Genomic DNA, 15589 nt, shown 5'->3' with positions numbered 1-15589 from the left:
TAAGTAGCCTTTCACTCGAGAAGTTATAATGTTTTAACTTTATTCTTGGCAGTGACACGAGTTACTTACCTCGCCTGTTCCTTCTGTGTAAACAGGTACAAGGGCTGTGCGGTTGTGGAAAGGGGAATGTAAGTTGCCGTTGTGACAGTGGATCTGTCTGGCATTCTGATTATGGTGGTTACGGCAACTGATACAGGTGATAAAGCTGTGCAGAACACACACATACACACACACTGCACACACATACACATTACACATATGCATACACATGTGTACACACATAAACACATACCACACGTGCTATACACATACAGCCTGCACACACATGCATACTACATGTACATACAAACACACATACACATGCTACACATGCGCACACACACGTGCACATGAACACTAATGAAACTTGGGATATCTGAATGAGGTCCGTGGCTTGTATCTAAGGCACTACACTGGTTATGATATTATAATAGACTTTTGCAAAACATTACCATTAAAGGAAACTGAGGAAAACGTGTGAGGAGTCTCTCTGCATTATTTCTTACAACAGCTGTGTATCTACAACTACCTCCATAAAAAGGCCAGTTAAAATTAAGAAGATGGTGAAAACTATGCTTCCCCCTTGCCCCTGAGCATAAGCTCTCCCAGGAGGCCACAGTTCTTACCAGTTTGGCGTGTCCAGGAGTTAAGAGAAAGAAAAAGGAGGAAGACAGGAATGGAAGGAGACGGGCAGGAAGAAGGGAGCCTGAAATAACTCAGGATGGTCCTGCAATGGATCAAAATAAATTGTGTGGCTCTGTCATACTCCTAGCCACCCTTGAGACAACTCACTGAGCCTAGAGGAATGTTTCCGCTGAACGACACACCCTAAACTCCACTTCCTCTCCCACTGTATGCCCACTGATCTCCCACCCTATACAGGACACAGGGTGACCCCTCTCTGGGAAATCTGACGACCCACTGATAAAGATCCAGAACTAGAGATGTGGAAGCACTGCCCAGAGACGTGGCCCAGCCAGATCACCTTACAGAGAAACAGTCAACAGACCCTGCTCCTTGCACAGTTTCCAATCATCATTTCAATGGCCTCATGTAAATATGAGTAGACACCAAGGATCACATCGTTTTCAAAGAAAGCCCATAACATGAAAAACAAAACAGAAAAATAGATAACAGCAACTTGGAGAAACCGAGTCGGGATGCAAGCGATGATACTTGTATTGATGAAGCAGAACAGGATGCTACTAAAAATAACTTGCACAGGGGAAATAAAAAAGAGCTCTTGGAAACTAAAAATACGACAGAAATTCAAAGATACAGTTAGGAAACCTATGGAAATTAGAGCAAAGGATGAGGGGAAAAAAACATAGGGGAGAAGAAATAAGAAAATCAGAAGATGAATCTTCAAAATCAGAATCTCAGGAGTCAAATACCCAAATAACAGACAATTCAGAGAGAAGAGAGACTGGAGGATGGAGGAAATCACACAAGTTCCCAGATCCAAAGGACATCTGCTTCCAGATTAAAAGAAACAGGTGAGTGCCCAGGAAAATGCATGCAAATAGAACCACGGCAGACATTTAACTGTGATATGCCTGAGCTTTAGAAGCAGAGCAAAGAGCACATGTGCTTTCAGAGGGGGCAAAACAGGTTTCATACCAAAGAATTAAATAGACTCAGACTTCTCAGGGACAGCCCTGCAAGTTATAAGAGCAAGGCCTTCAAAACTGTGTAGAGATTGTGTTCCAAACTGAATTCCTGACCCACCCCTCCATCTTCAAAGTGTGGGGCTAGAATTAATGTATTTTCAAACCTACAAAGTCTCAAATTTTTGTTTTTGTTATTTCCACACCCCTGTCTTAGAAAGCACCTGGAGTGTGTGTGTGATCCCCAGAAATGTACTCCACAAATGAAGGGATACACCAAAAAAGACAGCAAACATACATGGGATCCTTTCAACATATGGAGAGCTGGGGGAAAGAAACCACAGGCAGGAAGAAGCTCAAGGGAGATCTCAAAACGACAGCTGGACAGCAGATTAACAAGCAACCTGTCCAGACTGGAACAAGCTGGAAGAACCCAAGAAAGATTTCTTGAAAAAGAGAACCAGATAGAATATCCAATGGCAGTGTACATAGGGAATGAAGATGAAGGTAACCGGAGGAAAGTCTGGGCTTCAATTAGTGGTGAAGGCTTAGAAAAAGAAGCATTCTTGTTCAGGACAGAAAAATTCAGCCCAGCATAATTCCCAGCTTAGCTACGACATGTCCATGATAAGGTAAATACTGACCCCCTAATCTAATCTAGTGGTGCCCAGTCTTAGCTGCACATTGGGGCTATCTGCTTCTTTTGTGAAAAATCCCAATGCCCAGGCTGCCCCCCCAAATATTACATCAGAATCTTTGGGGGGCAGGACCCAGACATAAGTAAAGTTTAAAGTTCCCCAGTGATTACAACGCACAGAGAAGACTGAGACCCACGGAGCTAAGCAAAGATACAATTTTGACTCTCGTGCATACTATTCTCAGGTCTTTATCTGCAGCGACTTATCTTTACCTGCAGCTTATAAACTCGATTTTAATGATCAGATATACTTCACCTAGATGTCCTACTAGCTATCAAAATCAAAACATCCAAAAGTGACTATCTCATATTCTTTCTTAAAAAATGGTGCTGTTGGGGCACCTGGGTGGCTCAGTTGGTTAAGCAACTGCCTTCAGCTCAGGTCACGATCCTGGAGTCCCTGGATCGAGTCCTGCACCGGGCTCCCAGTTCCATGGGGAGTAAGCTTCTCCCTCTGACCTTCTTGCCTCTCGTGCTCTCTCTCATTGTCTCTCTCCCAAATAAATAAATAAAATCTTTTTTTAAAAATGGTGCTTTTTTTAAAAAATTATTTTTAAAAAATGGTACTTGATGTCAACTGGGGGCACCCCCCTTTCTCCTGGTGGTGCATACACTACCCCCACCCTCTTTGTTCTCACATCAAAGTCCTAGTCAAGCAACCTACTTGTTACTTCCTGTCTTCTAGAGGATCAGGGTCCACTGTAAGTCACGCAAGTGAAAACGACATTTGCTGTGGTCCAGAAAGGCAGAAGTGCAGGGAAGAAATGAAGAGAGAAACACCAAGTTGCAAATGTGAAATTCCACCAACTAGGTCACAGATGAGCAGACGTTAATTATTCTCACTCTCCTGGAAATAAGGAGTGGCTGACAAGCAAGGAACAATGGCTAGATTTCATGATTCAAATAAGCAACTGGTATTGGCTTGAACACCTCCTGCTACGACAAAGGCCTTTCTCCCCATTCACTTGAACTCCCACCTAACATCTTTAGTCTAGAGTGCAAAGGGTCGTGCAGCACGGTCACCGATGGATCCAGGAAAGTTGGGTTTGCATCCAAGGCTCAACTGTCTAAGCACTGCCATTCCAATCCCTCTGCTCCCCTTTTTATACCTTTTATTACAAATTAGCCAAGGTTCCTTTTGGGGTCTGTACCTAAAACCTTATCACCTTGCAATTCCCCACAGTGTTTGGGGAGCCAATTTACATCCTCGCCCGCAATAAATGAGAGAAGCTGTCTCCCCTGCATCTCTGCCAACACCTGACATTACCACATGCTTTCATTTTTGCCAATCTGATTTTAAAAAATGGTATCTCATCATTTTTAAAAATCAGATTTCTCTGAGGAGTGCCTGAGTGGCTCAGCAGGGTAACCATAGAACTCTTGATTTTGGCTCAGGTCATGATCTCAGGCTCATGAGATTGAGCCCCATGTGGGGCTCTACACTCAGCAGGGAATCTGCTTAAAGATTCTCTTTATCTGCCCTGCCCCCTGCTCTCTCTCTCAAATAAATAAATCTTTCAAATTAGATGTCCCTGATTACTATTAAGGCTGAGGGTTTTTACTGGTGTCTACTGGTCATTTGCAATTGCTTTTTGAATTGCCTGCCTGTATCTATTGCCCATTTTTTATAAATTATCTTTTTCATCCCCTATTCATTCCCAACCTAATTCCTTTTATTTTCTAGATTCCAGCTTCTGCTTACCACTAACACCTCCTCTACGCCGTGATGTATTTCTCATTCATTCTCTCTCATAATTCCTGAAAATAAGTTGTTCAACACCTCTCCTCCCACTAAAGTCTAAGCCCCCATGATGACAATATTCCGGGTATCCATCTCAGACACCACAGTCACCCCCAACAATGAGGAAAAAGCCTACCACATGTTTACTGAATGAATGAATGGAAGTCCTTGGGTCTTGTGCCACCAGTAGCATCCAGGCAGGAATTCCTCCAACGGGTGACACTGAAGACAGTGTCCCAAAGGTGGGGGTGGGAAAACCCCCAGGACTCCCAACAATGAAAAACGTCACTTCCCCCAGGGATGAGGACAAGGACAAGACAAGTGTATTTTCCAGGAGAGAGTCTAGAAGACATCATCCATGTCTAACAACTTAGGGCTCCAGGATTATAAACAGCTGGATGGTGCCACCACCACTCCACTCAGAGAAAACCTTCTTCCACTGAATCCTTAATTCTTAAACTCTACAGGAGAATACCATGTTTTAAACCATTGCAAAGATAAACAAAATTCATTGCCAAATAAGCTCTACAGAAATTGAAGGCAGGAAAAGAGCAGAAAAACTTCCATCACCTTCCTGACAATACTAGCTATCCACTATGTGACTTCAAGGATGCCTTCTGAACTCTCTACCTCAAGTCTCCCCAACACAAGGGTCTGTGTACTACCATTTCCCCCCAAAAACTTACTTCACTCAAAGAAAAGGAATCTCCTTAAGGAAAAAGAGAGTTGCCAAAATCCTGTCCCATCAGCCAACTTCTACCAAGCCTTGGAATTCTCAGCAAATGGGTGGTTTTGCAATTCTTTTGGCTTTGCCAACCCTCTGGGGTATTTAAAAAAATAAAAGAAAGAAAGAAAGAAATCTTCCCACACGGATTCAAGGCTTGCAAGTAAAGGAAATCTTTGAGAAAAAATCTGGGTTGATGAGCAGCTAAGAAAAGCCAGGAGAGACACATCTATATATGTTTAGGCAGAAAATAGAAAAGGTTGAAAAGCAATGTGTTTCTAAAATACTGCTTCTATGAAAGCAACCTTCTGTTACTCCTTTACTCTCCCCAGTCGACTGAAAAAGGCAGCGTGATTCCCATTTTCTATTCATGTCCTCCTAAGCTGAGGCTAGGGAATGCAGCGGCATCCAGCTCGGATGCAAGTGGGCTTGTGTTCAAATCCTGCCACTTAACGAAGTGACACTGGGCAAAGTGCTCACCTTCTGCAGCTCCGTGTGAGCCCATGAAAAACGGGTAAGAATATTGAATTTGATAGACAGGCAACAGAACTATAAATCACGAGATGAAAATATATGCTAGTAAATGAGCTCCCGAGGCATAGTGGCTAGTTTTGAACACAGGTACTGTCGTTCAGAAATCAAAAAAGCTTCTTTACTTAACAAGCGTATTACGAGCATCTACTGTGGGCAGGTGACACAGATGACAAAGGTGAGCAAAGGTCACAAGGTCCCTGACCTCCGGGAGCTTAGAACCTGGAAAGCACGACAGATTGCTCAAACCAACCAAATAAATACATAATTGCCAACTGTGACAAATACTGTGAAGGGAAAATTGAGGGTGTTCAGAGAGCAAAACTGGGGACCTAGCTGGATGAGGAAGATCTTGGGCCTGGAAGTAAAGGATGAACTAGCTGGGCTGGGGACTATGGAACCAGCATGTGTGACAGGTCTGGGGCTAGAAGAAGCATCACCCCTTACAGGAGCAGAAGGAAGGCCTGAGTAGTACAGCATGAAAGGGAAGGCGGGGAGGGAAGATAAAGCTGGGGAATCCAGCGAGGCAGCCCTGTCAGCCACAGGAGGGATCGAGAGGTTGTGGTCTTTGTCCTCTGAGGAAGGGGAAGCCACAAAGCTAAAGATGTGCTCTCAGATCAGCAACTGAAATTTGCAGTTCAAACACACACAGAGCCCCCTTTCCAAATACCACCTGTGCACCCGACACCTGACTTCAGATGCGTTGCCACATGATCATGATTGGAAAGTATTTCAAATATGTGTGTGTTATTCGCCATTTACCACCTTGGGAAATGGCTCTGATCTCTAATTTATTATCCCTTGGCCCCCTGGTTTTCCAAAGATAGCCACAACACACAGGCCCGTCTTATACACCAACACACACGCCCGCCTGCTCACCTTACCATATACCCTGCCACTCCTCCACTAAGTAAGTGGGGGCATCTCTGTCCCCGTTTTGAACTTGGGCTGCCATCTGTCACTGCCTTGGCCAAAAAAAACAATGGAAGTCATACTGTGTGACTTTTGTGGCAGAAAAATGCCACGTACTTCCCCTTTATCCTCTTGGAACCCAGCTGCTGTGCTCTGAGGAAGTTCAAACTAAGGCCCATGGAAAAGCCATACGGAGAGGTCACACATAGGTTTTCCGGTTGACAGCCCAGTTGAGGGTCCCAGCCACCAGCTGACATCAACCCCAGACACTGGAGTGATGTTGCCTCCAGAGGACTGCAGACCCAGCTGGCAAGTCCCCCAGCCTTTCACTCCTTCCAGCAGAGGCCCCAGACGTGGAGCAGAGACAAGCCATCCCTAATACACTTTTTCCAAATTCCTGACCCAAAATATCCGTGAGTAAAAAAATAAAATGGTAGTTTTACACCACTATACTTTGGGGTAATTTGTTATTAGCAATAGTAACTGGGCCAGAATATATATAATATATGTACATACATATGTATATACATACATACGTGTGTGTGTGTGTGTATGTTTTTAGCAATATATATTACATTTTTTTTCCTTACTCATTATTCACCTACCCAGGAACTTTCTAGAGGAGATGCCTATAATCACTCCTGAGTTAGAACCTCTGGGCTTTTTTGACATGACTTCTGGGGAAAAAAGATGACCAGGTTCCTTACTTCAAACAAAAATTAAACACTTTCAAACCAATCGAAACACACAAAAGTAATCCATTCTCACTGCAAAAAAACAAGATAAAGAAAAGAAAGCCCCCCATAGGAAATCTGGCACCTTATTTCAATTGGCTTTGAAAACAGATAAAAAATGAGATCTTTATCAGCAATATCTAAATAGAACACCCAGGCCCACTTGCTTCCTCCACCACCAAAGGCTCGGGCCATCCGCAAAGAGTGTGTGCAAGTTTAAAGAACACAACGCATGAAAAGTGTCCTTATTTTAGCACGGTGCCTGGCATGTAAGAGCCCACCAAGTTCCAGTTATTATTACTGCTTTTGTTACCATGAGGGTTAACCTTTGTCTTGATTACAGCACTGACCCTCCCTTTTAATAATGCCTGTGTCCCGTCTCAGAGAAAGGAATTTAGACTGGAGTTCAGTCAGATGTCCAGGAAGGGAGCTCAGATTCCATACGATCAGGAATGTTATACAACACTGTGTAACACAACTGCAACACCTCTCTATTTGGGTTTGGTGAAAGGACTGTGCTCTTTATAAAAAAAAAAAAAAAAAAAAAAAAGAAAGAAAGAAAGGAAAGGAAGGAAAAAAAAGAAAAGAAAAGAAAAATTAATATATGTTAGAAAACAGGCTTCTGTGAAGTTATGTTTAATCACTGTGTGACTTTCAAGGTAAATAAATAAAAAATCCCCCTTTGATCCTTAGCAAGGTACCCCCTATGTGTTTATATAAATATTACAAAGCTGCACCCAGATGGTGGCATGAATAGCAGGGACCAGAGGTGGGATCAAACAGCCAGGCCACCTTGGGCTGGTTCTTCCCTCTATGCCCCAAATGCTGTGTGACCTTAAGCGGATCACTCAGCCTCTCCCAGACCCCGTATCTTTTAAAATGAGGCTAAAATTCCAAACTTTTTATCCATACTGAAAGGACCCTTAAGTAGAATAACACCCAAGTTTCCAGGGTAAAAGTCACTATTCAAATGCTTAAGTATGCTGAATGACAACTGCCCCCCAAGCTAAATGATCACTTGTGGATTCACACACATTAATTAATTAGCTCAAAAAAACTAGCTCAAAACACCTGAGCCTTGCTGAGAATCGGCTAGGCATCATGTAATGAAATAACGAGTATCTACCTGAAGAAAAGGTGACAGGGGACAGAATTAGGGTGGGCATGCCATTTGGGGGCTGGATGACATCCTTCTTTGCACTGCTCGCTTTTCACTGTTACCTTCAGTTGCTAGGGCGGGGGTCTCCTGAAGCCCTACATTTCTGGGAGGGGAGAGAGAGGCAGAAAGAATATGGAAGGAGAGAGACCAAGGGAAGGGACGGGGGAAAGAGCCGTGCTATGGAGCTCGCTTTTCACTGTTACCTTCAGTTGCTAGGGCGGGGGTCTCCTGAAGCCCTACATTTCTGGGAGGGGAGAGAGAGGCAGAAAGAATATGGAAGGAGAGAGACCAAGGGAAGGGACGGGGGAAAGAGCCGTGCTATGGAACTATGCCCAAGTTGGTGGCACCTGAATAGAAATGTCACTGTTAGGGAAACCATTTCAAAATGACTTTCGAGTCACCAGGTTTTAAGTTTGCACAGTGTCTGCCACCTCCTTTCCCCCTGAACATCCCAGCTTTCCCAGGGCCCAGGCAGCCCCCTGTCACTGATGAACTTAACTGTATGGGTCACATTCTCCATTCAGAAAAATGTCTTTCATATCCTGACAGCGGTGGGAACTCTAGGACTCACGGAGCCCCAGCATGCAGGAAAAAATGGCTGGCAAGTAACTGACTTCACATGTTCCTTTCCAAAGGTGGCACCAAGTACAGACTGGCTTTGCACTCATAAAAATCCGGTAGATTAAAAGGCAGTGAAAAGAAACCCTTCTTGGGAGAAGCAGTCAGTAGCTGCTCTTGGCAGGTCTGGCACTGCCCTCTGAGAGAGGTCCAGCTTCCCTCCCAAGCACAGCCCTTCCCGATGCCGTCCTCTATCACCAGATCATCTGGGATTCGGGGAAAAAGGGAGAGAGCTGTAGTTCCAAGGGCTCCACTGAAGACCCAGGCGGACTCTCTCATATTACCATATATGAGGAAGTCTGTCAAGAGGTCTGTTAAGACCTGAACCAAGCCCGACCATCTGCTTACCCACCTCCCGGAAGAACAAGACCAGCCAATTTGGGGGAGATCCCTTTTTTAATTGATGCCACCCTTTTACCATCACTATTGAAAAGATTTTATTCTGCACTTCCTAACGCCTTGTATCAGGGCTACATCTGTCTTAACACCAAGGCACGTATTTGTAACGGCTTTTTCTCACAACCATTTTTACGGCTGTTTTCCCACGAACTGTGCCACTTGAACGGCTGGGATATAAAACCGTTTTTACAACAGTTATTCTTCCAAGTATCTCCCTCCATTATTTAGACAGCTGCCCCCCAGGGTCCAAACTGTTTTCAGTGGACAACTGTTCTGAGCACATTTCCCCACAAGGTCTATTTCAGCTCAAGAAAAGCCAAGGACAAAGATAAGACAAAAGTTGTGGGTAAAGGGCGGACCCACTGCAGGGCACCGTGAGAGCAGTAGAGAGCCTGATGGGCAGGATAATCTAAACCATTTCTTCCAGACCTGCAAAGGCACAAAAGGGATCAGTCTTCCCAGTCCGTGTTCAGTGAAAGAGAACAAGTAGATTCCTTAAACCCTAGCCAGGTGGCCAACACTTTTTTTTTTTCCTACCCGAAGTTCCGGGCACCTGTTCTGGAAGAGCGGGTGTGGAGCCCTCTACCTGGTCCACACCGCGTGTTCTATATGGAGAATACTGGAGAATTACGTTTTCACCAGTCACCAGCTCCCCTTCGTGCTCTCAACAAGCCAAAGGTGTACAGGTGGTTACGTGCACAGGTACCGAGTCTTACCAGGACAACTTTATTGTTGGGCCGGGGGGAGGGGGGGAGTACCTCCTTAGGGTAAGAGTCCCCACCGCCTCTACCACCAATCTCTCCAGCCGGTGGGTTAGAAGGATAGAGCCAAGAGGCACAGATAAGCGTTCCCAGGGCGAGCCCGGTGGCTCCGCGTGCCGTCTGCGTCTCCACTGCGCGGTCCTCCACTGCGGGGGGACCCTCGCCAGCGAGGCCCCCTCCTTCCGAGCCCCCCAAGGGGCAGGGGGAGTCCTCGTGCCCGGCACCCCCTCCCACCGGCCAGCCTGCTTGCCCCGCGCCCGGCCCGGGAGCCCCGAGCTGCCGGAGCCGCAGCGCCCACTCGGGGCGAGCCTCGAGCACTCACCATTATGCTCTTGCATGCTCGACAGCGACCAGAGCAGCAGCGCCACCAAGGCCAGGAAGCAGAGCTGGCTCAGCAGAAGGTCCCTCCGGCGGCTCCGGCGACGCTCGCGGTCCTCGTCGTCGGGCGACGGCATCCTCGGGCAGCAGGGCAGTGGCCCCGGCGGGGGCCCCGGCGGGCGCCGGCCGCTCCTCTCGCGGGCGGCCGCGGCGGGGACGGCGGCAGGAGGCAACCCTGCGCGCTGCAGCCGCGCGTCCTCGCTGCGCTCCCGCTCGGCCGCCGCCTTCTCTTCCTCTTCCCCGCCGCTGCCGGGCTCGTCGTCTTCGTCCTCGTCGTCGCTGTCGCTCAGTCCCTCTTCGCCCTCCTCCTCCTCCTCCTCGCCGCTAGCCCGCGCCGCCGCCTCCCGGCGCTCGGGGTCCCTCTCCTCCTCGCGCGCCATGGCTCCCACGCTCGGCGTCCGCGCTTGGCCTCGGGCGGCGGCGCGGCGGGGGCGGCGGGGGCGGCCGGGAGGCGGGGGCGGCGGCGGCCGTGGAGGAGGAGCGGGGAAGGACCGGCGGGAGGAGGGCCCGCGGCTGGCCAACTCCGCCGGCTGGTGAGGCCACCCGGTCTGGCTCCGGCCTCGCCGGCTGCGGGAGCTCGTCGCGGGGCCGTCCGCCCCCTCACTCCATGGTCCGCGCGCGGGGAACGGGGAGCGGGGAGCCGGGGCCGAGCGGGGCCGGGGCGCGCCGGGAGCACGGGCGAGGCGTGAGCACAGGCGGCGCAGCTCCCGCAGCCTGCGGCGGCGCGGCAGCTCGAGCTCGGGCTCGGGCTCGGGCGCGGGCGGGGGGCAGTGCCGGGGACGCAGCCCGCGCTGGCCGGCGCGGCGGAGAGGGGGCGCGTGGGGAGGAGACTGAGCTGGGGAGGGAGCCCCGCGCGCGATCCTTCGACCGTGTAGTGCCGGGAGGGGGGGGCGGCGCAGAAGGCCCTCGCTTGGGGAGCACGCCACCGGGAGGCGGGTCTCCGGGCTGAAGGAATCGCCCGAAACTTCGGAGAACCCGATGGTCTCTTCAGCCCCCTCCCCACCCTCTGCCCCGAGCCGAGGGGAGGCGAGTGCGCTCCGTTGCGCGCGCCCAGCTGCTGGCTGCGCCTCCTCCCGGGGGCCTCCTGGGTTTCCCTCCACCCCCTTGTGGGGGATCTCCTGCGCGCCAGGCTTGACCTGGAACCGGACTCTCCGGAGGCTCTTGCCTCACTGGGGTGTCCTGGATCCCCCGCGCTGCCCGGCTCGCACTTCACTCCCCGATTGCGCTGGGCCCAACCCAGTGCTGTGGCTGAAGGAAGGAGGGCATCGGCACTGTCCCTGAATAAGGAGGCCTGAGGGTCCCTAGCCGACCTCAGGAGGAGGACCCTGGCTTCCCGCAGGGAGCATCACCCTGCCCCTACCCCCCTGAGGTCACAGCCCCAGTTCCTCCATTCCTCTGCTCCCAGTTCCTGCCCTCACCTACTTAAGGTGGTTAACTGTCCTAGAGTCTGGCCCGGCCCACAGCCCTGCAGAAGGTGCCCATTTAAAGAGGACACCTAGTGGTCTCAGAACCACCCACCATCCCTCCTCAGGCTTCCACGTGCCTCCCTAGGTCTGTGGGCTGGACGACAGATAAACAGCCCTAAGATGATGCCCTTGCGTTGGGGCTGGGGAAAAAAAGGGCAGGTTCAAAAGAGGATCATCTGGAAACTGGGGACCTGTGTGTGTGACTGTCTCCTATGAGAATACTCCGCCACAGACGTCTATACAGGTGAGCAAGAAGGTTTCTCCAGTTCTAGGTCCGGGAGCACCCAAAGTCCAAGTGTGTCCGCACCTGTGGGGGAATCTAGCCCACAGCATGACCCTGAACACCACCTGGGGACAGCAGGGTCACGAAAAGGACAAAGCAAACCTTCAAAGGTGGCTTCCTTTCCAGAGAGGGACTATTTCACTCACAGAGACAGGAAGACTGCTTCTTGGGCATGTCTTTTACTTACTCCTGTTCTCAGCTTGGCATCTTCCCAGACACACAGAATCCCTTCCTATGACGGCAGTGTGGTTGTCCTTTTGCTTTGGTTCCCAGCTACTGAGGAGGATTTAAAACTATGTAAGTTCCTCTAGGCTGGAGTTGGGGGTGAGGGTGGGGGCTTCTCCAGTGGTGTTACCTCCCTCAAATGTTCAGAGACACAAAAATGGAAGGTTAGGGGCGCAGAACACATTGCTTTTCCTTCAGCTAACTAGGGAAGACACTCCAATAGTGTAAATAGGAAAAATAAAAATGAAAGAGGGAAGCTGGAACTAATTGGGCTGGGGAACAAACACGAGCTCAGGGGGAAATGGCCACAGGCACCAGAAATTGTATGATCGTGGGATGGGGAGAGGTATGGAGAGGAAGCAGGGAGTAGGGACCAGGAACTGTTGATTCCCTAGAAATCTTCCCAGCACCTGTGGCAAGTGAGAGGCAGAAACAGGGCAGAAGGGAGAGAGAGGGAAAGAGCTCACTCCTGTGGCCCATAGAAATGACTTTTGAGTTAATATTCACTGTGACATTTCAGAGCAAAGACAGTATTGAAGTAAAACAAAGACCCCTGAGCAGCCAGTCACCACCCAGGAAGAAAAATGGGGCAATATGTTCCCAGGCCTGATAGAACCTTAGGCAGGTGGGTACCTCACTGCATGCCCCCCCCCCCCACACACACACACCACCCCGAGGTAATGGCTTCTCTGCAGGAAGGAGAGGGAAGGTTTCTTCTAGGGTCAGGCAAGACCCTCTTCTTCAAAAGGCACCTTTGGAGGTTGGGGAGTGGGGAACTCCTAAGTCCTCTGTCAGCAATGGGGAAGACAGGCAGATCCCAGTGGGCTCCTCTTCGAAGGAAAACAGCTATTTCTATCCTACCTGTTCTCTCCCAGTTTTCAGAAGCTCCCCGCTTCCCACAATTGAATTTTGTTAGAACCAGGAGCTGAAATCATTAATGTGCTACTTATCTTTCACCATCAGGATCGTCATCAATCCTGAGGTAGCTTTTGCCTTTTATTTCTTAATCTGCTTGTATTTGATCTCACATTTTTGTGCCGGGAGCCGTAGGGAGAAAATTCCAGGCCCTGCTATGTCAGTCTGAAGTTCAGCTTTCTTGGAAAGAGAGGCATCAGCCCGAGATACGCTGGGGCCTTTACCCTTCCAGGAATGAGCCAGGCACCTCCTCACGCAGGGCTAGGTGCTGGGGGTCACTGTGCATGGCCCGTTTTCACCTCCCATCCACATTCCAATTTTCATTCTGTGTAAAGACTTTGGGCCTGATGCGGGGGCACAAAAGTGATTCATCTTTCTCCTAGCTCTGCCTTTATAACAAAAATTAAAGGCCTCCCATGACCACATTCGCTCATGCTCAGCCCAGGAGAGCTCTTACGTCAGCTAGTGAGCGGAGCCTTATCTGCACCCAGAAAACCAGCAGCTCCCGGGCCCTCCTGCGTTCTTTCCAGGTCTCCAGCCTCCCCTCGCCCACAGCACCCAGACCTAACAGCAGTTTCCACAACAGAGCAAGGTCCTATCTCCATAACACCAGACAATGCCAGTTGTGTCAGACAAACCACCGGCTGAGAAGGAAGGAAGGGAAGCAACAAGAAAATCATGTGCCACTTGCTGGCTGAGGTTACTTACCAGGGCTGCCCTCGAACACAGGGAGACATGGCCCAAGCAAAAAGAGAAGACCACCAGAGGTGAACAGAAAACCTTTTTACATCTCTTTTACCATATTCTTGTTAAGGAAGCTCTATACCCAACAAGGAGTTTGAACCCCAAGATTAAGAGTCATGTGCTCTACGAACTGACCCAGCCAGGCACCCCTCACAGAAAACTTCTAAGCACAGGAAGGCCAAATGTTGGCAGATGAGGAAATAAAAAGGAGAAACTCTTCTGTGGAATGTTTCTGGACCAGTCCTCAGGTATAGTACTCCTGCCATGTGCCTAGAGACAACCACCCAGGCCTCCTGTCACACCTGACTCAGTAATCTGTGGCACTGACCAAACTGACCTGTAGCCCTTCACCTGCAGACATGTCACCTTGTGCATGTGCAGTCCCCCAGGTTTGGACAAAACCCCAACTTCACCCTGGAAAGCCTGATTCTTGCTCTCCCTCTTGTTATTATCAGCTACCTTTCTTAAAAGCCAGTAAAACTGCTCCTTTAGACTCTTCCTGAGCCGTCAGCATTTTGAAGAACACAAATTATCACTCCTGTATGTGTGTGAGTCCACACTCTGCATCCAGAGGCATTTGGGAGCACCCTGTCGGTACGTGGGGCTCATGTTACCTTAAATGTTAAGAAAGAATTAAGTGAAACTGCTCGTTTTATGATAGTTTCCAATTTTTTTTATTTTCCTTTTTCCCAACTGCCTGCTTTTGTTTGGCAATTTGGACTCACTACGTGAATATGGCTGTAGGTCTTTTTCTTTCCCTGGTGGAACACTGTCATACTCACAGCTGCCCATCCTCTTTTTTTTCTTAAGATTTCTTTATTTATTTGAGAGCCAGCCTGCACGCATGTGAGTGGAAGAGTCAGAGGGAAAGGGAAAGAGATTCTTAAGCAGACTCTGAGCTGAGCACAGAGTCTGACATGGGGCTGGATCTCAGCAACCCTGAGATCATGACCTGAGCTCAACCCAAGAGTCAGATGCTTAACAGACTATGCCACCCACCATCTTTTTTTTTTTTAAAGATTTTATTTATTTATTTGACAGAGAGAAATCACAAGTAGATGGAGAGACAGGCAGAGAGAGAGAGGGAAGCAGGCTCTCCGCTGAGCAGAGAGCCCGATGCGGGACTCGATCCCAGGACTCTGATATCATGACCTGAGCCGAAGGCAGCAGCCCAACCCACTGAGCCACCCAGGCGCCCCCCCCACCATCTTTTTTTTAAAAAAAGTAGGTATTATAATATACATACAGTAAAATGCATGCAGCTGAAGCATGGAGCACAATGATTGTATGTATGTATGTACATATGTACACCCTACATAGGTTCCACATCTCGAATTAGAAGATTTCCTGATCACCTCCTCTCCCACCCCCACCACCCAGAAGACTCCTTGTACCAACCCTCCAGTAGGCAGTAACCCTCTGAAAACAACCCTTTACAGGTCCTTGTTGCCTGTCCTTGAACTTCAGGTAAATGGATGCTTCCTTCTGTGGGATCTGTCCACCCGGGTGTGTAGAGCTGTGATTTATTTTTTTCATGCTGCGTAGGTGTGTATTGTTTTTACCTGATGCTTCAGTTCCCTTCCAAGTTTAGTGTAAGCCAAGAATATCAAATCATTGCCTCTGGATCAGAGACAAATGACCTCCCAGATTGGCTAG

General features: G+C 49.0%; 1 protein-coding gene across 1 annotated transcript in view; it reads right to left on the bottom strand.

The window, feature by feature from the left end:
• Nucleotides 1–11044, bottom strand: part of SLC24A3 (solute carrier family 24 member 3) — a 480638-nt gene extending 469594 nt beyond the window's left edge. The window contains exon 1 of the mRNA XM_004754143.2: nucleotides 10245–11044. Coding sequence (XP_004754200.2) covers nucleotides 10245–10680 — 436 coding nt within the window. The 5' untranslated portion in view covers nucleotides 10681–11044. The remainder of the gene's footprint in view (nucleotides 1–10244) is intronic.
• Nucleotides 11045–15589: the final 4545 nt, after the last annotated feature.

Source organism: Mustela putorius, unplaced genomic scaffold, assembly GCF_011764305.1.
Source record: "Mustela putorius furo isolate JIRA1106 unplaced genomic scaffold, ASM1176430v1.1 tig00000253_pilon_pilon_pilon, whole genome shotgun sequence".
Taxonomy (NCBI): Eukaryota; Metazoa; Chordata; class Mammalia; order Carnivora; family Mustelidae; genus Mustela; species Mustela putorius.
The sequence above is the reverse complement of the archived record's forward strand: the minus strand, read 5'-3'. Positions and strand labels throughout refer to the sequence as shown.